General features: G+C 43.1%; 1 protein-coding gene across 5 annotated transcripts in view; it reads left to right on the top strand.

Moving 5' to 3' along the window:
* Positions 1-21,114, top strand: part of MICAL3 (microtubule associated monooxygenase, calponin and LIM domain containing 3) — a 136,387-nt gene extending 115,273 nt beyond the window's left edge. For 4 of the 5 annotated variants that reach the window (XM_041398629.1, XM_041398628.1, XM_041398627.1 and 1 more), the window contains 5 exons: positions 3,852-3,902; positions 12,413-12,478; positions 14,881-14,980; positions 16,056-16,129; positions 16,214-21,114. In XM_041398629.1, coding sequence (XP_041254563.1) covers positions 3,852-3,902; positions 12,413-12,478; positions 14,881-14,980; positions 16,056-16,129; positions 16,214-16,398 — 476 coding nt within the window. In that variant the 3' untranslated portion in view covers positions 16,399-21,114. The remainder of the gene's footprint in view (positions 1-3,851; positions 3,903-12,412; positions 12,479-14,880; positions 14,981-16,055; positions 16,130-16,213) is intronic. The other variant, XM_041398630.1, reaches the window with a different exon arrangement.
* The last annotated feature ends 3,341 nt before the right edge of the window (positions 21,115-24,455 follow it).

The following is a 24,455-nucleotide window of genomic DNA, read 5'->3' as shown; positions in this document are numbered from 1 at the left end:
ATTAGGTATGTCTGGTGCTCCATAAGGGTGTGCCAAAGAAGCTGGACTGAGTGCCCAGCAAAGCAAAGGTACTACAGGTGTGAAGAACAGTCTTGAGGGCTTCAGTATGTTTATGATCAGGCTGTCTTTATTCATTTGTGGGATCAAAAAAATAGGCTTGTGCAAATGCCTGTCTTTGCAGGGCTGCCTCCTTCCTTATGCTGTGTGTTCCTGTCTAGCCCCACTCTGTTCTCTGGCCTGCCAGTTACTGGACTTACTAAAGACACCTCCATTGTTTCCAATGGTTCTTTTCATTTTGCTTCTTTTCATCTGAAAATCCAAATAATCTTGATCATTGAGCTGCTGAATGACATTCATGCAAGGCATGCCAGCACAAGTGGGAAATCTTAGCAGCTGAGAGAATATTATTCTTCATATTTTTTTTCTCACTGAAGAATGATAGAATGCCTAAAACATTCAGAGAGGACAGACTATGACCAAGTGTAAGAATTACAATTTTATGTGGGACACTGCAGAATTTGGATAAATAGCTTCTCACTCCCAGCTCTTCCAAATGGAAGCAGTCTTAGATGAGCTTGTGTATTTGTGAATTTCCTAGAAGAACTGTGAAATTGTGGGTCCTGCTTTGCAAAAGGGATCTCTTTTCTTCAGGAAGTCCCTAGGCTATGTTTTGCTCTTGCAAAATATTTCTATCAACAGGTCATATGTTATGTTTGCAGAAGCTTAACTTTGACATAAAGATTTGACCATCCTAAATTCTTCCCCCTATTTCAGGGGATTAGCCAGAAACACACTGTTGGGGTGGGAAAAGACAGCATGTTCCAATCTGTGTTGACTGAAACACAAGATTATAAATCAATTTCATGCTTCTCCTCTCTAGGTACTCCTGCATGGCCATAGAATCATTTAGGTTGGAAAATACTTCTAAGATCATGAGTCCAACAATTAATTTAACAGTGCCAAGCCCACCATTAAACCACATCCCTAAAATGCCACATCTGCACATCTTTTGATATCTCCAGGGTGGGGACTCCACCACCTCCCTGGGCAACCTGTTCCAGGGCTTGACAAACCTTTCCATGAAGAAATGTTTCCTAATATCCAATCTAAACCTCCCCTGGCACAACTTGAGGCAATTTCCTCTTGTTGTGTTACTTGGGAGAAGAGACCACCCCCCACCTGGCTACAGCCTCCTTTCAGGAAGTTGTAGAGAGCAGTAAGGTTCACCCTCAGCTGCTTCTCTTCCAGACATTTTAGATGTTTGCAACATAAATAACTGAATTCCTTCTTTTTGAGATCTGTGGTATCACATTCCATAAAGTAAATTCTGCCTGCAATATCCACTAATTATTCAAGAGGGAAGTATCATTTTTCTGTCCTTTGCATTGTGACCCAACAGTGACCAACCACTACATTCAGCAAGGACTGCAGTGTAAAGGTGTGGAGTCATGCTCTTGTTTCTGATCAGTCCCTCCCCTAAGGAAACCATGGAAACAAAAGTTTAAAAAGGGAAAGGCAGTGTGTAAAGTGGATTGCCATCTTAAAAAAAAAAATCTCTTTACAAGGTTGTACAAGGAGAAGAATTGGGGGAGCTTGGGAGGTGTCTGCTGTGCACTTACTTTATCCATATAAATAGAGAAGGATTGCAGTAGAGCATCAAAATAATGGCTCTTCCATAGGCAGCAGCCAGTATTAACTGTTCCAGGACAATGTATTAGGCTCTGTAATGAGCAGGATTTTCAGGTTCCTTCCAGGCAGGGAAAGAAAAAAACCACTTATTGATCAGCATTTAAATATGAAGTTTTGGGTAATGTTAATAGTAGTCTCTTACTACTTAGAAATCCATACAGAAGAAACAGAATTCTGTAATTTGCCATGATTCTTTTCTTCTATTATAGAAGAAGACAAGACAATCTGAACTCCTTCTTTATGTAGTTTATCATCTTCTAACATACTGCTTCTTAGTCATCTTTTCTGTCTGTAAAGAATTGCAAATTTTTCTTTTGTAGAGGTCTTCCACTAACTTTAATTCCTCAAATCTTTCACATCTGGACCACTTTCCATTTTTAGAAAAAAATATTTTTCAGTTCAACTGGTAAGAACAAAAACCAGTTCTATAGATAAAAATTTATTTACTTAGAATAATTTTGTTTTCACTTTCTATCCATTTTGCATCATCCTTAATATGTTATTGGCAAATAACTTATACTGAGAAGATGGTTAATCAGTTTTTCACTGTGATGGCCTGCTGTTTTCCTGAGGGATTACAGCTTTTGATCTTAGCAATAGATACAGGCAGCTCAATTTTCTTTCCAGGAATTTCACACGTTATCTGCTGCTTGTCAAGGTGGAATATTTATAGGGTCATACTTGCTCTTCAACTAATCAAACTCAGAAACATTTTGGAGGTCACCATCAATTCTGACAAAATAATTGTGCATTCTTGTCTACCTTCTTGTCTTTTCTTTTTTAAAATTAGCTCAGCCTCAGGCATGGCACAGTTGCTCATTTATTCTTTCAGAAGCTGAATGCTCAATCTACTGATTCAGAAAATCTCCCAACCTATGATTACTTTATTGCCTTAATGTGTTCTCTGTGATTATCTTTGGAAATCTCAGCCTTTGATAGCTGCATTCATAGCAAGAATGAATGATTAGGAGGGTAAGCTCTATTTCAAGTGGCAGTGTAAGCTCTGCTTCAGGGGGAGGTTTGTCAAACACAGGTGGTCTGAGCTACTGTCATCCCTTGTTTTCCTTCCCTCCCTGCCCCCCTCCTATTGCATCATGAATGAAGAATTTTCTCAGTTTTCTGTGGTGTCCCAAGGGACACCTTGAATGAGTTAATTAATGTAATACAATATGACTAATGCAGCAATACTTTGTATGATAGTGCATTCGCCTGTTTGGACATGCTAATGACTTGGATTTCCTCTGTGAATTTTTTTTGTCAGTCATTAACTTAAAAATATGTCAAATCAGAAATTTCCTGAACCTTTCTTTTATTCCCTCTAGCATAAGCCTTGATAGTCATTTTTAAGAGGTTGGAAAACATCTCCTGTCAGATCAATACTGAAAAGTTTAAGAGCCACCTCTTTACATCAAATGAATCATATGCAGTGAGAAATATTGCTCTCAGTACTTCCATCTGTCTCCTCCCAGCAAAATGTTCCACAGTGCTAGACTCGTGGTGCCCCTGTCTCTAGCAGCTGTGGAAATGCACTTCTCTGTCCTGAAAACTGCTGTGCAGTTCTTCCCTGGCACAGAGACTGCATCAGCAGGAGCACACAATCCCATCTTCCTACACCTGAGTGTTTGCCATTCGTGTCGGCGCTCAGTCAGTGCCTCACCTGTGTGCCACACACCATCCTCACTCACTCACCTCCAAGAAATCAACCTTACACCTTTCCTGCAGCTGTCCTAAGAAATTACAGTTTCCTTCTGACACAATGCTCAGCTCCAAACCAACAGGATTAATTCTGCTTTTCTCAGCAAGAACAGGAGAGACATCAGTGACAGGTACTGCTGCAAACACAAATAGGTGAAGTGTCTCTGTGTAAACTTGATTTTCCCCCTTGGAAGTCCTCGCCTGCCTCCTGGAAATTTTCTCTTCATCTTCCCAATATATATATTTGTGATATATTTGTGTGTGTGTGTACATATATGTATATATACAGAGAAAGAGAGACCTATAGTTTTGTGTATGTATATGTGTGTGTGCCCACGTGTGTAGCTGCCTGTCTCTTGTTTGCCCTTTTTCTGTTTCTATGTCTCTCTCATATATTGCTTTGATTGTATGGGGCTAGGGTGGGTATCTGACTCAATAACTCTGTCTTCACCAATTCCTTGTTGTAGACTATTGGGGAGAGTCTTATTACAGTGACCTCATCGACTTGCATCTGGGTGGTATGTATGGCTGAACCTCCTGCTGACACTAACCCTGCTGACACTCCTCCCCACCCTCCCTTCACCTACTTCTCCCATCCTTGGCTCACAAACAAGAAGAAGCAGCCCTTGCACATGACTGATGATAGCAGAACCCCTTTTCCAGCTCAGGAACAGGAGATCCTGGCATGTTCCACAAAACATGTGTAAGGCTCCCTCTTTTATTTTTCACAGTGCTGATTTTTTTATAAATTTGCTTACTGTTTTCACCCCAGCCACCTTCCCTGCTAGAAGGTTGTTCTGGTTTTTTGCTTCTCCTTTGAAAAGTCAGGTCTATCACTGAAGTTGTCTTTAGGAAAGTATTTTAAAGGGGACAGCAGAACAAACAGCACTGTCAAGGATTAGTCATGCTGTTGCCTCCATCTTGCCCTTCTGAGGCTTGTTTTTTCCTTCTAAAAAGCCAGAGTGTGTTGCTGATCTAACAAAATGAAAATGTTCCCTCAAGGGACTTTGAAAACACTTGCAGATGGTACATATGTCTTCTTTCTTGTTTTGTCTTACTGTAAGGTTAAAAAAGAATTTGCTGTTAAGAGTTCCAGCCATTTTTTGCTGGAATCCAGATTGCATCGTTACACAGCTATTAAGCTTCTTGCTATGCTATTGCTTTAATACCCCATTTAATGCTAAACACACATTGCAGTGTTTAGTTCCCGTTTTCACTTAGGAATCTGGTCATCACTCCATACCATGGTTCTGTCCTTGCTTTAATTAATGTTACTTCCTGAGTCCCTTAGTAGGGAATTAACTTCTGGGTTGCAAATGACATTTGATTAGTGTTTGCTGATCTTGAAAATTAAAATTTCCTTGGCTAGTTTAACCACCCAAAATCTATTCTTATGAAGTGAACATGTCTGTCTGTCAGCAGATCCAACAGAAAGCAAACAGTTGCCTTGTTATGAGGGTCTCATGTAGTTTATCTCTCAGAGTAGAAAGTTGCTTGATCTAAGCTGTGTTTTTTTTGAGGGACTGCATTGCAGACCAGCCCTGCAGAGGGAAAGATCCACACGCTCTAGGCCTGATCCAGGACACATCCCTGGAAATCTTCCCTGATTTCATTGTGTTTCATTTGATCCTTCAAATATAATCTTGCCCAGGTTTTTAACAGCCATTTTTCTCCTGCTCCAGGGAGGCTGTCCCACATAGTACCCATCTGTTGTGAATTACTTGTGGCACAATAGACTTTTATTGAAGAACATCCACCTGAGTTCAGGATATCCACCCAAGTGCAAGTTTCAGAATGGAAAACTTTCCTCCTTAGCAGATCTAACTTGTTGCCCAATTCCCTTGTGCTAATTTTGATGTGATAGTCCTCTGCTAGCCCTGTGCTTCCTTCACTGTTCAGTCCCTCTGGCATTCATTCCTGGCCTATCTCCTGCAGAGAGACTTTGAAGTCCTCTTCCTGGTTTTACCCACCAGGGCTGGCCCATACTCATGATGTGCATAGAGTAGGAGCTGTAAAAGGGTTGATGCTGAATCACATTTAACAGACCCTTATCCCTATTTAATGCTCTCTCCACTACACCTCTCCCTCCTCCTGCCTCTGCTCCTAATGCCTCTTTAGGGACGGCGATCCCATCCAAAGATCCCATCCAAATCACTAATAGCGGCTTTAAGAAAAGCAAAATAGCCTTCACTTAAAGGGACACTGTCACTTAAAAGAATTCATTATGCTGCAAAAAAAAAAAATCTTAATTGGAAATAGAATTTGCTGTTTATCTCTTTGTGTGTTGGCTCTTCCGTTTCTCTGAGCTCAGTCGTCTCAGAGTGGTCATTTTTGAACAGGATGCTTTTCTTTATGTGGTGACTCAGTCACTTGGGCTTCCAACAGTCAGAGGCAATACTCGTGGTTATTTTAAAACCAGATGATACATCTTAAAACTCTGTCAAATTTCTGCTTGTCTCAAAAACAGTTTTCAAAACAAATTTTAAAGAAACTATATTGGGCAGTATCCCTTTAAATGCAATGAGCCAGTATAGCCTGGAGTATGTGGCTTTGTAGCATTATTTTGTTGCCTCCGTGTAATTTGCTTTATATTTGCTTTTGGGGCTGCCAGAACACTTTTGCCAGAAGGGATACATTGCTCTGGTGATACTTGTCAGCTCAAGTGGCAGATACAGAGCTCAGCTTCAAGATTAACATGTCTGGGTAGAGAGTCATTAAAATCCCTGGAGGTTCTGCTGAGCCCTGCAGGCACCTTGGATGCTGCTCAGTTAATTATTCTATCGGCAACCCATGTCTCTAAGGCATGGGCATGGCTCTAGTCAATAGAATATTAACAAAATTATAGAATATTAACAAAAATGGCAAAGCACTTTGGAAAGTTATCTGTAAACTGGTAATATTAATTGTTGCAGATTGCACAACAACTTCTGCAAGGGGAGTGGTAACTTCTGACATCCTGGTCAACTTCCAGTGTGTAGGGTTACAGATTGCTATCTTAACTAGTTCTGTTGCTCTGCTCAGATGTCATAATCCTCTCTTCCTGTTCTGAAATGTTTTGTACTGTTGCTGTAACGCAGATGTTTCATTTCACGCTACAGATGGTCACATTTCAATTCTGAGTAATTATTCCTCTGTGTATATTGTATGCGTGGTGTGGTTAAAAGAACATTACAAAGGTTGCAAAGTCAACTGAAATGAAGGCTTTATATTATATTGATATATCAGCAGATTTATAACCTTTAGAGCCACCACAGAGAGCTGTATCATGTCTTTATGGAATAATTGGTAGCAACACTAGGTTGTCATCTTCTGGGTAGATCCTTATGGAGAGGAAATGGGAGACAATCAGTGGATTTTATGGATATCTGTTGGCAGCTGTGGAATAGTGAGACTTGAAAATATGGATTCTGAGTCAGACAGTGGAAAGGATGCATTGGTCTGGTGGATGTATACTTTGTCATTTTTTTCTGTCTTTTGAGACAGTCCTTGTCCTGATCCTGTCTTATTTCATCCAGAGCTCCTTACCCTACTTCCATTTTTATTCTCAGGCATTTAATTTTAATCCTGCCTTCTTGACAAAGAAATCCTAGCATTCTACCCTTCAGCCATCCTATTTCTCTCCACTAGCTACTCCTGGTCTCGTCTTCCCACTGACAGTCTCCACAGTCTAAATCCCAGCTTTTGGACTTCTTCCAAAATTTTTGGGCTCTGCTCCCTCTTCTGCCCAGCATTATTTGTCTGTAAATTTTAGATCCTGCATTTTTGTCAAATTTGCCTTATCCTTTCATCCCATACCCTTTTTCCCCTCTCTTTTGTCTGTTCTCCATTAGTCACCTTGCCTCCTTAGTCCCAGCCTCAGTTCCTCCTAACCCAGTAGCTCCTTGTCTGCCTCTGGAAAGTACCTCCATGGTTTCTTCAAGTGAGCAGCTTCCTTTTCCTTGCACCCAGCAGGGAATCATGAAATAAACAGCCACACACTCCCATCATGCTTTTTTCTTGGCTGGAGTATGCCAAGAGAGGCAAGAAGGATGTAGGGAAGAGAGCTGGGACATTTGATAGAGTTGATTTCAGACACATACTCTCCCTTCTTGACAAGAGCCTTATGACATCAGGTAAGCAGGGCAGGGAAGAACAATTGTTTGGGGTTTTTTTGAATCTTTGTACTCTATTTAAAGCACACTCTACAACAACTTCACCTTTTTTTAAACTTATTTAAAACATTTGAGCTTACTATGTCCTTTAAAGTCTTGCAGGTGTAACTCTGCAAGGCTGGAGTCTGACATATTCAAGTGGGATCAGTCCTATTTCTTGTGATTGGCAAACACAGCTCTTCTGAAAGGGGAATGGAGTTGTAAGATAAACATTGTTTTTGCAGTCTGCAGCCGTTTTTGACACTGAAGTGAATTGGTAACTTGTTTTCTTTGCTGTAAATTTTGAGCAGGAAAGAGCACTTGATAAGCAGAACTTGTTAAGTACCAGTACTTGTTAGGCAATTGCCATTTGTCTGCTTTTCTCTGCACACAAAAACAGCAGTCTTGGGAGACAGGGTCAGTGCAAGACTGTATTCATTCTGAGTGCATTCTGCAGTGCTTCAAGGTCTGGTAGAAGCAGAAGACTTCTCTGGAGTCATTTGTGTGTGTGTTCTGTTCCAACCACTGTTCCAAGCATTTTTTCCCTTCCCTTCCCTGCCTTTCCCCCACCCCCTTCTGCTGGATAAATAAAAGTGGTTCAGTTTGCATGACAATCTGGTTCTCTGTGAGTTTTCCCCTGGTTTCTTCTAGTGATTGTACAGTAGAGGATATTGAGTTTGACCCAGATTTAATAAACTGTCATGTGCTTGTGGGACATTTGTCAAAATCCTTGCTCTCTACCTGCAGTTCTGTGGATGCTGTTCTCCAAGAGTTGGCTTTCTGTATCCCTGGTTTTTAAAAATGCTGCTGTTGAACAACTTCAGCAAATAGCGAAGTTAGAATGCTTTTTTTTCAGTACTTGGGTTTCTGATCATAACCTGATCTTCTTAAGGGTGGAAAAGAGGACATTTACTATGATCAGTGCCCTTTCACTTACTGATCTCCTTTGGACTGATCCATATTTTAAGCACTGATTTAAAATCAGAGCTTTCAGTATTCTTGATAAATAAAGGGATGACATTTGTTAGCAGAATAAGTTCCCAAAGTGTCATGCTTGTAACTTGTGAGGGCAAGTACCACAGAACTGAGATTGGCCCTGAGAGCTGGATTTCCTGTCCAGTGTTGTTGTTTTCCAAACCACTGTGATTAGTGAACAATATAGAAATCACAGTCTTTGGATGCAAAGCTTGCAAATGATGTGATCCCATTTGGCTGGTGATATATCTGTTCAAGTAAATTTAACTTGCAATGACTCACCACTTCTCAGAAATCAGCACAGTTCTCATATCAAAAAACAGAGGCAAACAGTGAAGGGGATCAGTGTGAGCTGTAGCTTGGGGATAATGGGGTCTGCCACCCCAAACTCTGTGCAGTGCTTTCTTCATCCTGATCAATCATTTTGACCACTGGGCTTGTGATTGTGAAGAAGTGTTATGGAGCAGGAGAGGAAAAAGACAAAATCAGTCTGAAGAATTGCTTTGTAATCAACAGGTAAATAAAGATTAGGAAAGAATGCAACAGTCCAATGTAGCTTCTGTAACAAAGAACAATGTGCAGTGAAAATGAACATAGTGGCTGTACAATTTCTGGTCCTTGTTTTGAAGAGACTTTGAAGCTATGGTATTTATTCTTCACCTGGCTCTTGGTTTCCACCAGTGTAGCAAAGTCTGCAATCTCTCAAGAGTACTGTGACAAACAAGGTCATTCTTGTGGCTTTTTTACACAGAAGCAAAGTAATTCCAGTCACTTTATTGATGGGATGTGTCTGGTGTGCAAGGCAGAGCTTCTGCATCTTAAGAATGTTCAGGAACAACTTTCTTTAATAAGCTGCAGCTCCTGCCTCCAAACCATGCTCTGGCTTGCCAGCAGCTTGGACTGCTTTACAAGGCTTTACACCACAGAAGAGTTGGCTTGTGGCACTGAAAGGGAGCAACTCGTGACTAACATAGTCTGTTGGCAGCTTTATCCCTCTGGTGAAAAAAATGGTAATTTTCTGTCCATAGGCTATAGCCACACCTTACTTGCTGGAAGCACAAGAGGAACCTAGGAAGGGAAGGTCACAGAAATGGTTCTTTTGCCTTTCAGCTCTTTCCAAACTAACTGCTTTAGTGGGTGTTGCTGCTGCCAGAACTCTCTCCATGTTGTGGGTGAATACCTGTGTCAGTATATTTTTGGTGATGAAAGAGACTTAAGCAGAAAGGGAGATTAGGTTTGTTGAGGTTTTTTTAATTTGCACAACAAATGGGTTTTTCCCTATCTGGCCCTGGCTCCACATCCAGAAAAATTGTCTTGCAGTGATGATCCTATTTATAATTTAATGACACTGGGAGGTGGTGGTTTCTCTTCTCTAAACAGTGCAATAGTATTAATAACAATAATTACAATAGTACTATTTACTGTAGGATTAGTAATGGCTTTTGGAGCAATAAGCCATAAAATAAGCTTTAGAGAACTGCGGGGAGTAAGTTTTCAGGTTGCACTTTGTTCTTGCTGTTAAGGACCCTCCAATACATAAGAAAGACTTTCTAAAGCCTTGCTAATCATCCTACTTGGGACAGAAATTGTTTCTAAAGTAATTGCAATGATCATAACCTGTATTCAATGTAATTAACTGTAATTCACATCTGGAGTAGCTGGAAAGGATCTTAATTGCAAAGGTTATGTTTATTATCTTACTGAAAAAACATGTTGACTTTTCTAGTAGCAGGACTAGTGTAGATACCACGGACTTTGTAACTTGATTCAAGGACAAATTTTCTTTGGACAAAAGTGGGAAGATAACTAAGAGCAGGGGAGGAAAGTGCAATTGTGGGGAGTGAGCTCTGTATTAGTCAGGTGCTGTGTGATCCCTGGGGCTTTTTACTGGAGACCAAAGATGGGATCCTCTCCTAGTATCAGACCACTTGCTTACTGATGACAAAAGCTAGCAGTGCATGGCCATTTCACAATGAGATTAATGGCATTTTCACATACTGGGTATTTCTTTTCAGCTCAAATATGGAAAACTGGAAGTTCCTCACCAAGTCCCTATGTCCATGGCTTGAAATGTTTCAAATCCCCCCAGCCCTGAGTTCTGAATGAAATCTCAAACCCTGAAAGAAGTGGATTTTTTCCATACAGTTAAATCTCCATCTCTTTGGCCACCCTCAAAACAGTGGTTAGACCAAGTTAGAGTATTAAAGCTTTTAGCTTAAAGAATTACTTTTGAATAAGATAGGATGGGACATAAAAAACATTTAACAAGTATCATGCACTAAATGCTCTGCTTTGTGTGGAAGCATATTCTTCACTGTACCTTTGTGGTTTGGGGTTTTTCTTGTTTGTTTTTGCTTTTGTAACCTGATCTGTGAAATGGCAGTTGTAGGAAAAGAAGCCTTAGTATTTTTCTATTTTACATGAAGAAGTTGGAAAATTCAGAACAGCTGTAATTAATGTTCTGGTACTTTTTCAATGTTGTTGGTACAATGCTTTATTTGTAACTGTCCTATGGCCAGCTGTGGCACCTCTCCTGATGTTGCCCCTTCCTGCTTCCAGTGCAGAGGTTTCTTCTTCTGAGAAAGCTGTGCTGCTCAGTCACAGGCTTTGAAGCTGATGTGCTCTCCCTCTGGCTCCACTGTGTCATCCATGTGCTGGTCTAGTTCTGTGATGGTCCCTTCTAAAGCCTTCCCAGTCCACTGGTACTCTAATTTTGTGGAGCTTTCTGTGAACCACAAACATCAAACTCTGCTGACTTCTCCAAAATGAATGTTATTCTTACCATACATTGTTGTGGAGTTTATGCCTTTTCCCAACACAGAAATGCCTCCTCTTTATAAATGCAGGTGTGTCCTGAGCCCAGTAAGTGTTCCATTCTGGTAGCTCTGACTTTTCAGAGTTCATCATCTCCCTGGTGCATGTTCTCCTGTAACTATTAGTGATTTTGGTTCCTGCCTACTGTTTATCTCTGTAATGTTAACTACCACTGAAAAGCAAATTCTTGGTGTTAAAGAAACTGAACTTTTTGAGAGATGAGAAATGCTTGTCCTTCACTGGCTGATGGAAAAGATGATAAAGATTCAGTAAGTCACTGATACTAACAGGACTTGTAAGCTTTAAAATGCTTTGTGGAATGAGAATGCCAAGGGAGAGCTTTAAATTTACTGATTTAACTCTGCAGAGTCCTCAGCTGGTCACTATCCCCACAGACCCTGATGTGAATCACTTTGTCCATGTAAAAGCCTTTTCCTCCCTAAGCACCACAGTCTGGTGGGGTACCTGGGTACTCACCATACTTGACACAGCAGATACTGGCAGGCTGGTTCCATGGTAATCAGATTCTCCCTGTGGTGTTCCCTGTCTGAAGACATTCTATTCCATTACAAAGGACACTTTTACCATCAGTGGATGCTGCCACGGTGATAAGAGCATGGTCCTGATAGAGCTTAAGGTAGGGTGGCTGCTTACAGCTGGTGTCGTATGCATGCAGGTGAGACTTACTGGAACCCTGCTTGAAATCTGACATTTATCAGCAGAAGTTAAATATATTTCTCTACTCATTCTGACATCTGGGTCAGAAAGCTTTCATTTAAAGACCCGTTAGGAAAAGTGCAGGAACAGTAACCTCCTGCCTGGTGTTTGTACAGCTCACTAAGAGTTCACCAGTACCTCAGTCTACCTCTTACCTGTTATCTGTGCTTACTAGGGACATTATTCATCTGTAGACTGTATCCCTTGTTTCTGCTTCTCCATTTCTTGTATTTTTTCTTTTCTTTTTCTTCTTGTGTTTCCTTTCTTTCTCACTCTTATGCTTTTTGTCCTTTGCTTGTCTTTTATTTCACCCCTTTCCTCCTCTTCCGTTCCACTTCCAACTTCCTCTTCCTCTCCTGCCTCTTCCTCTTCCTCGTTTGGTCCTATTGAAGTTGAGCCCAATGGCGGGACACCACGTCGTAGACCTCTCTCCTTCTGCCCTTGCTGTGCCCATGAAGGTAACGTAACCTCACACACCCCTGTCCTCCCTGCCCACAGCTGGGTTGTCATAGCAGCACTAGTCAGCTAGTGACCACAAGGCCCCCAGCCCTTTTCTTGCCGTGTCTCCAAACCAACCTTGTCTGTAGCTACCTGGTAACCAGCTTCTCTGAGCCTGTGGCAAGCTGTTAAAGGTACAGTATCCCTTTTGCTAGTCCCAGCTGTGCAAGAGAAGGTGCAGTGACTGGGAGGGACAATGGGCAGCAGCTGTGGGACCAGAAGTGTCACACTCAAAAGTTTCTATTTTCATTTGGTGCCTTCAATTACTCAATTCCTCCTGAAAGCTGTTTGGAAGGTGGGGTAAGGGATGACAATCTGTTTCCTTAAATACAGCTTTTTGATTAGCATATAGGGATTAAAGGAATACTGTGTCTTTATAAGGACTGATTTGAAAAACATCCATGAACTTTAAAAACCAACTGACCTTAAGTTAGACTAGTTCTCCCTCATCTGTCTTGCCGAGTGCGTTCTTTAACTATCCCAAATGGAGTTTGCTGTAGAGTTTCCATTGCCAAGGCATGGGGAAGGGGTTTGTTTTATGTGTGTTCGTGGTGTAATTTTGCTAACCACTTATCTGCTTTCCATAGTGCTCCCTCACATCAGTTGTCGGTGCTCCCTTTCCAGTCCTCCCATTATTCCTCTACTCATTGGCTGTTTAAAAATACTTACGTATTTCATAGGTCAGTAGCATTGTGGTTTTGGCTTTTTCTTAGAGGCATTTGTTTTCTATACATCCTGGCATCGGAAAGGAAGGGGAGACTTCCCAGTGTTTTCATGGCGCCACAGCACTGGACATCTGCATGTACAGTCTCCCTCTCCTGTCGCCACGTGGGCATATTGTGCAGAGATGCTCAGAAAGGAATGCTTGGAACTGAGCAACACACTGCTATAAAGTCCTCGGAGCCAGGGGCTCTTAGGGTGGTACAACCCAGCCTGGTATTCCCGGAGGGGCTGGAATGACACATTTCCAAAGGCAGGTGAAAGGCAGCCCAAGCTGCAGCTTACTAGGAGTTGTAGGCTCTCCCTTGTGTAACTGCAGGGCAGCGCTTCTCTGACGTACTGAGGGTGAGGCAGGGCACGGGTCTGAATTAAGTAGCCATTAATGTGGTATGGATCTGAATTAAGTAGCCATTAATGTGGTATGGGTCTGAATTAAGTAGCCATTAATGTGGTATTTGTGCTGTGTCTCTGTCATAGAGTTTGAATAGTAAGCTTGCTCTTGAATAATGTAGCATCAGATGGACTGTTTGAGAGCTTTTGTTCTTGATGTAGACAGTACATATCCACAATAACAAGCAGAGACAGGGATGTTAGTTACCTTGGGATGCCTAGGTCATGTGCAGTGCAAGCTGATGAGATACAGCAATCCAAAAGTGCTGTTGAGCTCGATTTGAGGCCTTGCTCCTGCTTCTACTGCCACACAGGCAGGAACATTGCCAGTGGCCTTGGTGGGGTCTGGTGTAAATCACAGCATTCAGATGCAGGTGGTGCAATGTGGAATAAGTGGCCCAGACAAAGAGCTTGCCAGGAGGAGCCTCCTTGGTAAGTTCTTGTGTTTGCTAAATATCAACAGAAGGCTTTGGGAACAGCATTCTGCATTTATTCCACATGACTCCTGACAGACACAAGACTTATCAGTGGACTGTTGAATTAGTTTAGGAGTTTGTTTTAAAATAAAAGGACCAGCAAACAGTTCTGTACTAGGTGGTCAAGGCCCAAGGTTTCTTTATTCTTCTTTCATATTAGCAAATGTGTCTGGGGGTTCCTTTTCTTTCTAGTGCTGGTATGCAGTACAGTAGAATTAGTTTCTGTGTTCACTGTGCAGGGAGATCTTCAAGATTAATAGATATGTGTGGCTAGGAGGAGCAGTCAGCAAAGATTTACTTAACTGTTGAAAAAAGAAGAGACAAGATGTTACTTTTGGCTAGTAAAAATAAAACTTGAGGACATGCAATTGAAAAAAACAAAGATAAAACTCATGGAGTGGCAATTGAATCTTTTCTGATTAGCATATGTTTAAGTAGCTGGCATGAGCATCCATAAAATTCTTCTAATGAAAGGAAAAGTGACATACTCATAGAAATTGGGGCTTTCTGCAGTAAGAGTGAGGAAGAAACAAGTAATCACAAGAATATCAGAAACAAAAAAATGAAGTAGGCTCCAAAGAGAAGAGAATCCTTTTGGAGGTGACTTCCACTCAACTGAGTGCTGTAGGCAAACTGAACGGACCCGGCTTGGGAGTGCTCTGGCAGCATCTTGCTCGGCTTTCTTTGCACATTTTGCCCCATTGTTGTTTTTGCAGTTTGGGCTTGTAAGGTTTCAGGGGATTACCTGAAAATTTACCAGGTTTCTTTCTTGGCAGGCATGGGTAAGAAGGATGACCCCAAGCTGATGCAGGAGTGGTTCAAGCTGGTGCAGGAGAAGAATGCCTTGGTTCGCTACGAGTCTGAACTGATGATATTGTGAGTGAATGTGGAAAAAATGGGGATTTTGTCATAAATAGCAGTGGAAGATCTGTCGGTATTGACCTCCCTGTAAGGCCAGGAGGTCAGCAGCCTCTTAGGCTGAGATGGGAATCCCAAGTACATTTTAGAGGAGTGGTAGAAGAAAGAATAATATTGGTAAAGGATGAAAGTTCCAATTATTTCCTCCCTGTAAGGCCAGGAGGTCAGCAGCCTCTTAGGCTGAGATGGGAATCCTAAGTACATTGTAGAGGAGTGGTAGAAGAAAGAATAAAGGGATGAAAGTTCCAATTATTCGTGCACATGCACAAGTACAGGTATGTGAGCCCTTCTCATACTTCTGTATGTAAAACACATCCTGTTTGTGCAAGTGTTTTCGAGCTATGCAGAAATAACATGGGACTCCTGGTTTTGTTAGTAAAGCTGTCTTCTAAGCATAGCCAAAAGCATTTAATTCAGTCACCTTTGCCATGTGGCCCTCCTTTCTGCCTGTAGTGGGATCCCAGTGCCTCTCATGTGGGCTCAGATGGTAAAGGTGTTTTCCTGTTAATGAAATTGGGGGGTTTTTCTGTTCCCCCCAGATTCTGTTTCAGTGAATTTCTGTGCAGATTCACTGAAATTAATTTCTGAGTGTGTCAGCTCACCACGACAATGTGGAAGCTGATGACCTTAGTGGCGGAAAAGTCCCAAGGTGGTGTTTGCAATGACCTGATAATGTCCTTAAGTTATAAGTAATTTGTTAATAAGTAACTTTGGTTTTAGAGTGGGAAGTAGCAGGGGATACATAGAGGCATTGCAGATTTATTTGCTCTTTGACTCTGCTCTATATTTAGTTTGCTCCACTTTTGGCATTGCACTTCCTGAAAGTGCAAAGAACTTGAAATGCTAAAAGTGCAATTAAATCTTTTAAAAATACAGTTATACATCTGAAGTTATTGAAGAGTTGTTCCAAATGAAATTGGTAAAATGCACAGCTGATATCTAGAGAGGGAGCAGAAACTGAGAATGAATATGAAGCAATGTGTGCAGTATTTTATTACATCTGGAACGTGGATTTCTGCTTTTTTCCTTTTAGTGCTCGGGAGCTAGAACTGGAAGACAGGCAGAGTCGACTGCAGCAGGAACTCCGTGAGAGGATGGCAGTAGAAGGTGAGAGCAAAAGGGAATATTTCATGGATTGTATGTGTGTATTTCGAGCCTTGTGTATGCTGATAATTCTTGATATCTCTGTAGATCATCTGAAGACAGATGAGGAGCTCTCAGAGGAGAAGAGGATTCTGAACGAAATGCTTGAAGTAGTGGAGCAGAGAGATTCCCTTGTGGCTCTCCTTGAGGAACAACGGCTTCGAGAAAAAGAAGAAGACAAGGACCTGGAGGCAGTCATGCTTTCCAAAGGTTTTAGCTTGAACTGGTCCTGAGCTTAACACCTCTGCTGGTCTGCGTTGTCCAGTTGGCCTACCCTGAGTTTGCCAGAACTACATGGATAGGAAGATGTTGAAGGGGAAACCTCTGAAGGGTCCAACAGCATGCAGGGATTTGGTTTGAAGCACTCAGAAGCCTTTTGATAAGTGTGTTGGTTCCAGAAGCTTAAGTTTTACATGTCTGCAAGCCAAGTTGAAGAAATGAGTTGAGACTGTGGAGTCTCCATGAGGTCCTGTATAATGGACCGTATTTTGTGTGTGGTAGGAGGGAGGGGGGAATAATCCATGTGTGGGGAAGGAGGTTAAGGGAAGAAGTACCCTTAACTACATTGGATTTAAGGCAGTCCATTCCTTTCCCATTTTTACTACACCAGTTCTAATAAAAGGGAGGGAAGTGGCAACCTTTCCTGAAAAACCACAGCAGCCTGTAGCAGTGGAGTCAGCTGTCCAAGAGAGCTCCAGAAGCCCAGGGCAACACCTTCTTTGCTTTAGTCTTCCTCCCCACCAAAGAAACCTGCAGTTGATCCTTATGCATGGATATGAAGAAATACAAGACAGAGAAGATACTGCTATGTGTGATGGAACTCTCTGCCTCTTGGTTTTTGGAGAGAAGTGGGCATCAGTGGACTCTTTCCCTACCTTAGCCTCCTAAATCTTCTTGTGGGGAACAAGGGGAGCAGAAGAGAGAGGGAAGATGCCCATGTGCTTTGCTACACACTGGAGAGGCAGCTACTGCTGGCCTTAGTATTCATGGCCACAGCTCAGAGGCTGGTGGGCTTCCTTGTTCTGTTTTTATTGTGACTGTTTTGACACTGGAAAATACTGCTGTGGGACAGTGGTAAGTGTGTGCTGGGCAGGGGTGTTCCCAGGCAGCATTCCCTGGTTATTAGGCCCCCTAAAAGGGAGAAGCCCTTAAGTGACCGAACCACCATTAAGACTTTTCAGTGTTTTTATTTTTTTTTCCTCTGTATTTTGTTTTTGCACATTGGAAGCAAAGCTTAAGACCTGCCTGGGCCCTCAGTCACTTTGACCCTTTTATGTCAATTAACTTATTTTTTTAATACTTGAAAGAAGATTCATTTTTGTATCTTTTAGGAAAAAAATGGACGAGTGATGGGTGTGTGTGCCTGCTGCATCCTACAACTTCCACTTCAAAATTACTGGACGTTGTTACCTGTGGCTATTTATTAGTGTTCTTAATAATAATTTGATTGTTACACATATGTGATTGTGGAGGGAGTGTTTTAACTCTGTTAGAGAAAGACACTACTGCGGATTGGTCCCTGCTTCACAGCAAGGGCAGCCTTTATGTACCCATGGATGCATCCTGCCCTAGGAGTTTTCCTCTATAAACAAATCCTGTGCACTCATGGAGTTTAAGAATCTATTTGTATTCTTAGCATCCTTTTCTTCCACATCCCACATTCTCTCTTTTGGACTAACAAACCTATATTTATTTAAATTTTACATTTTTATAACAAGAAAGCCAAAACTGTGAGGTAGAAATAGCCCATATGTCTCTTCCTCACTGAAAGAGGGGATCCTCACAGTCCTGATACAGTTTGAGAGATTTCCATGAAAACAAAACCAGCACATTTCCTGCTGCATCTATTGGAAGAAGCTCCTTTTGGCCCAGTTAGTGAATCTGCTGCTTTTCAGCCAGGAGGGTCCTGACCATAACCACACGAAAACTGAAGAGCAGGATGTGCACTGAGCAGCTCAGCCCCACTCCCTGTGGGACAGACTCCCTGTCCTTAACCTATCCTGCAGGGCTGAAACAGCACCGTGCACTGGGGATGTGTCCCATCCTTCACAGGATATGTCCAGAGGGTTTCCCTCCTTGGGATGCTGACTGTGTTCTTTTCCTGTTCAAGAAGTACCAAGGCTGCTTTCTGATGTCTCTGAGAACGTGTCCCATTCCCAAGCACACTTGTACAGCCTGCTGACTCTTCCAGCTGGAATTGACACTGCCGGTGCGAGGCACCCCAGCAGGGCTGAACATCCTTCAGTCTTTTGCCCTGGCACAGAAGTTTGCATGGTTTCTTGCTGTTGGCTCTCTACCTCCTTCAGAGGGGTCTCCTGTAAGCCAAGGTCTAGGATTTGAATTCACCTCTGACTTGGGAGAATGTCCCAGGCTGAGGAAGAATGGGTAGGAGTGTCCATGGGGACTCCGAGCAGTGCTGGTTGCTAGCTGTGGAAACCCGTGTTTTCCACCCAAAGTGTTCTCCCTTTATTCCACCTAAGGCATTACAAATTAAATCCAGATACCCGTGAAACCAAGCAGACAGACAGGCAGCTGCAGTTGCTACTTCATAACTGTGAGTGTTTAGCAAGTGGCACCTGCCATTCCAGCATCCCAGAGTGTTGGCTTTACCAGCAGGATGTCTAACAATCAGAATTCCCTCCCCTTTGCTGGTGCAGGGCTGCTGCCCGAGTCAAACTGGCAATGGCAGTTTACACAGTCTGCACTTGAGGGGCCACTGGAAGCTGGAGTGCAGGAAGAGGGAGGAAAGATAGAAAGTTTACTGTAAATTGTCTTGTGCAGAGAATTGACCTCAGTCCATTTTATAGTGCACTGGGTATATGGACCACATCTAACTTGTAACAAAAGGTCATTGAATGTGAGCTGTAGAACAGAAAAGAGTCCTGAAGAAGAAACACCAGATGGTTTCTTTTCCCTTTCATGCTGAGGGACATTGGCCGGATCTTTGCAATGCTGAAGAGTGAGATCACTTCAGGGTGTAATACCTTATTGCACAGAAAACCCACATATTCTAACCCTAAACTCTTTGGGTTGTGCTGAAGGCCTCCAGCAGCGAGAATGAAAACAAAGAGCTGACATCGCACACACAAATTGATCAAAAATACACAAAAGGGAATGTTAAAAGACCTTTTTATATCAAAATGGTTGTAAAAGGCACAACTTGTTATTTGCTGTTCAGTTGCACTTTAAGAATATGACTTGCATATCAGATAGTGGGTTTTTTTACTCTCTGAATCTTTTTAATTCAAATTTTGTATTTTTAAAGCTGAAGAAGGTTCTTGTGAGCACAAGATTCCTTATTTGTATCCGAATCCGAGCAGGATGTTCTAGCTCTTTGCGCTGCCCGCAGCGCACGCTCAGCCACGTGCATTCAATGACGTGTGTCCATTTCACCTGTGAGGAGAGCCAAGGGAGCCTCAGCTCCCGAGGCCGGGCACACCAGGGTGGCTGTCCCCAGGTGACACGGTCCTGACCCAGGGCTGGCCACTTCATCCTGGCAGCAGGTGGGAAGAGAGCCGAGCTTGAACCTGAGCCGTGTTGGTTCTGAAATGGGCACACTGAGGATGGGGCAAGCCCTTCAGCCCCCTACAGGGAAGGGAGGGGAAGACCAGCTCCTGGAAGGAAACACCCAGGAGGTAAATGGAGATGGGGGAGTGAGGACTGCCACAACAACTAATCTGCTGTTTTCACAGTACCAATTTTTTTTTAAACTGTTCTGTCCCTTTTAACCATATTCTCATTAAAAGTCACAACTGGCTGTAAAATTCCGAGCTTCAGAGAACTGATGTGTGGGCAAGTGACAAGACATTTCAGCTCCAACTTTCAGACATATTTTTTTCTTTCAGTTAACCAATACCCCCTGGTCTCACTAGGGCATGTTATAAACTGCATTGCTGAACATATTTTAGAGCAAACCGCAAGTTTTAAAAGTCTGTCCTTCTCTCTCTGTCTCTGCATTTTCTGTAAATATTTGTTTGTATGTAAAGGCACCAGTGGATCCTTGGGCTACCCCCATGGTCAAGAATCTGAGTTTTGTGCAATGCCTAGGCCTCTGTTAGAACACGGTGCTTGCGTAGAGCTAGTCACCACATTTGTGTGCACTCTGGTGGGTTTTAATATTTTTATACATCCTAATCCTGAACGTGATGAAGTATTCTAAGTGGTCTAGACAGCATGATCTAGAGCAGCCGGCAGTTCCCTTTTGTGAGCAGCTACACCTTGTTTGGTTAACATTCTTCTAAGATGATTTTTCCATTAAGTGTTTACACCACACACCAGTGGATTGAGAGAGGTGTTGCGTTGTAAAATCTCCCGTGTGCAAACTGAAAAGCTGCAATGGGAATTTCAGTTGTCACTGTCTGCAAGGAAGAGAGCTCTAAAGCATACTAAAAACCAGCCTGTATATAGTTCACAGAAAAAGAGATTGCTGGCTGTTGACCTTTGCAAAGTAACAGAGATGGGAAGCTTTCCAAAAGTTCCTGCTTTTGGATTGTCCAAGCCTGCTACCCTGCCTGTATGTGCCTGCTTGGCAGGTACTAGGCAGGGTAGCAGGCAGATGAGGATGTCACTGAAAGCAGGTGTGAAGGGGAGGATGCCATGTTCTGATGGCATTGCAGTAGTTTAAATACTCTGTATCTGTGGGTGCATGCGTGTGTGTGTGAAGTCTAATCCAGGCAAAAGGAGTTGCTTTGGCATCTGCCCTTTTGTGTGAACGTGAACTCTGATATTCAGATTGTTCAAGGCTTTTACGGTTGGCATGTATGGAGCGTTAACAGAAAAGCGAATACCCTACCTGTACAAAACCAACTCTGTTCCAGCCTGTTTTCTTCTATTTGGTTGTGTTTTATCATTTGTTTTTATGCACACTTGCTTCATTGGTGTTGAGATTTTAGCACCTCAGATGGCCAACTGAACTAAAAAAAAAAAAATAAAGTCATTAATTATTTTTTCTTTTTTGCTGGTGGCGCTATCATTTCTTTCCTCTGATGTCACTTCCTTGGTTGATGATTGATGAGGACCTGAGAGGAGGTGATCTAGAGATAAATCTGGGTGTTAAAGTGCCTGGCTTCACTTACTCTTTTGCTGACTCACTCTCAGCTACTCTGAATTATGCAAAGAAATCAACAAACACCCCCAGTACCTGTGCATATTCTACATTGTTTTTTCACATTCTCCATGAAGTTACTATAAATAGCCAAGAAGGGATGAAGATAATATAAATTGGGTTGCAGAAACTAGGATTTCATTTTGGTAGCTGAAGCTCACTTCCTCAGCCTGCAGTACTAGCCTGAACATCTTATGCTGGTGTAGCAGCATTGAGTAAAATATAGGGAGAATTAAATTAATCATTTATGTCTCTGTGCTTACTTTTCTTTTCTTTTCTTTTTTTTTTTTTTTTCTTTCCTTTTTTTTTTTTTTTTAAGAAGCAGAAGTTTTACACAGGATGATAGGGGAAATCCCAGCCGGGGAATTCCCAAACCATGTGTTTTATTTTCTTGCCCACTCAACCATTTTCAAAAACAAAGGATAAACCCTGGTGTTCCTATGGTGGTGTGATAAAAGGAAACCTATTACTGCAGCAGGAGGGAGACACGCCTCGGATTTCCCCTTGCCTGGAGGCCGGGAGCAGGCTGTGCTGCAGGTGGCAGGAATGACAGCTCTCGATGCCTCATTTGTGCAGCTCAGCAGGCCAGCAGCTCCTTGAGTACGTTTCCAACCTTCCAATTCTTCCTGTTCTTTTGGTCTCTTGCTCCCCCATAGCAGTGGGAATAAAAATAGTAGTAGGAGAAAGCTGTGTTTTCCCAGGGATGGGGGATTTTTCTGCTGTCAAAAGACCAGTCCATGAGGATTTCTCACTTGATGCCAGAAGAAAAATGGAATGTCTGGAAAGTGACTGCTGGATTCCGGGACACAGGAGGTTGGCTCGCATCCATACTCTTCCATCATGGCTTTTTTAAGTTACATTGCAAATTTATTAGTCCTCAATCCCAATTAGGAACAAAGACATTCTGCTGTTTTACAAACTGTGGATGGAACAACAGGTCTAGGAAGAGCTTTATCTGTTGCTAGCTTGGGCAAAACCTACGGCAGCCCTTCAAGATTAGTGCTCCTGCACAGATTAGCTGCAAAATTGCACCCGTTTAAGACCCTCTAACAAGTAAACCCCATCCAGGAGCTCAGCCTGGTGAGCATTTCCCTTGAAAAGCAGCCTTCAGAAGCCTCTGAGCCTTTCCACAGGTGGCATTCCATGCCCACGAAGCTGCGCGTTCCCCTTGGCACAGAACCACCACCCCTTCGGTGCAGAGGTGAGGAGCAGCGCGGGAGTCACCGAGGTGGGAGGAATGTTCCCTCGGCTCCGTGGGGTCATTAACAAGTGTGCAGAGCCTCTTTCTGGCAGCAGCAGATATATTTTATCTTATACAGCCCTCCTGGCTGCACTCGGCCTGGCTAAAGACAATGAATGTAACTTGTCAGGAGAAATAACTTTGGGAAAGTCATGCCTCCAGCCCCCTGCCATTCTGGCTTCCCTCACGTTTTTATAGGGTTTTTTTGAAAAGTCCTCACCTATTAGAAATTGCTGTCTACGTCAGCAACTGCATTTTTAAGTCACACGTATTGGAGAATGCAAACCTAATCCTGTAAGGATTCTACCTGGTCACACATCTCTTAAGAATTCCAGCAGATTCTGGGTGTATCTTCCTGCTTTAAATCCTAAGCATCAGCAGCAATGGAGCAGTTACCAGAAAAATGACCCTGTAGTGAGTGAAAGCAACAGTGCTGGCATGTGGCTGCATGTCCTGGAGCCACAGGGAAGAAGGGGCCTCATGCTTCATTTTATAAATATTACTTGAGGGATATGCTGAAGAGTTGCCTCCTTCCTTAGCCTGCATCTTTTTACAAGCACTCAAAATAAGGAACAAAAACCCCCCTGCTCCAGAAAGCAGTTCTGGAAAAAGTGCTATTTTGCCTTGGCACCTTGGGAAGAGTGTGAATGCCTGTGGATATCAGGAAAGTGGATAAACTAGTATTTCCTAACCTGCTGAGTGTGTGGTGCTTTTCTGCATGTCTCAGGTACAGAAATCACATGGTTTTCTGTAAGCAAGAGATAACATCTCTTTGTTGTTCACATGTTCTATATAAATATATAATCCATATTACTCAGATACCAGAAATAAAAGGATATAAAAACGCCCACAGTGGTTTCTCAAAAAAGAAACACACTTTGGGCAGAAGGGAGAGAGGGGGACAGTGCTGCTTGGGGCAGTGCTGACTTTGCAGGACAAAGGTAAACTATTTGAGGAAACAGAAACTCCTCTTCAGTTCCTTGAAATTTACGTATTTGCGTGACATTTTTTTACCCAACGCCATTCCTAGCGGGAAGCCAAAATGACTCAAACCTGACTCAGAATTGGCTCAGTCTGTTTTGTAGAATCCCAGACTTTAAAAAGCTTTAAAAAGCACCCTAAGGTCAGGCACCCTTGGCACACCCTGTGGGGCCATCCAAAGGCTGAGCGTGGCACTGGCACCGTGACTGGGCATGTTAGGAAGGAAAATGTGTCAGGAAGGATGCCTGTACTGAATACCAGCTAAGCGTTGCTCTAAACAGAGCTACATTGAAGTGTAAAGCTGTATTAAGCAGTAATTTGTTGAAGCAGGACTGTATTACTAGACTTGAAAGGAGGCTGTAGCAAGGTGAGGCCTGGCCTCTTCTCCCGGGCAGCAAGTGACAGGATGAGAGCACAAAGTTCTAAACTGCACCAGGGGAGGTTCGGGTTGGACATTGGCAATAATTTTTTCACGGAAAGGTGATTAGATTGGAATGGGCTGCCCAGGGAGGTGGTGGACTCACTGTCCCTGGAGGTGTTTAAGAAAGACTGGATGTGGCACTCCATGGCCTGGTTGGCAAGGTGGTGCTTGGCCACAGGTTGGAGCCGACGATCTCAGAGGTCTTTTCCAACCTAACTGGTTCTGTGATTTTAAGCCCATAAAACTGCATTTATATGGCGGGGGGAGAGAAGTGGCTGTACATGGGGTATGAGGAGCCTTTGGCCAAGCAGCACCACCAGGTCGGAGACCCGTCAGAGATGCAGAAGGAGGATCGCGGTCGGGAGAACCGTGGCGGCTCCCGGCCCTCACGCCCTCAGCCGCGCGGCCGTTGGGCCGGGCCCGCAGCGGGCGCGTGCCGCGCGCCGCGCCTTCCCGCCCTCCCGCTCGCCCGCCCGCGGGGCGGGGCCGGCCCGGCCCGGCTGGCGCTCAAATACCGAGAGCAGCACGACCAGCCCCGCAGCCT

Source organism: Onychostruthus taczanowskii, unplaced genomic scaffold (assembly GCF_017590055.1).
Source record: "Onychostruthus taczanowskii isolate IOZ18803 unplaced genomic scaffold, ASM1759005v1 scaffold15, whole genome shotgun sequence".
NCBI lineage: Eukaryota > Metazoa > Chordata > Aves > Passeriformes > Passeridae > Onychostruthus > Onychostruthus taczanowskii.
Note: the sequence above shows the minus strand (reverse complement) of the source record. Positions and strands in the feature narration are given on the sequence as shown.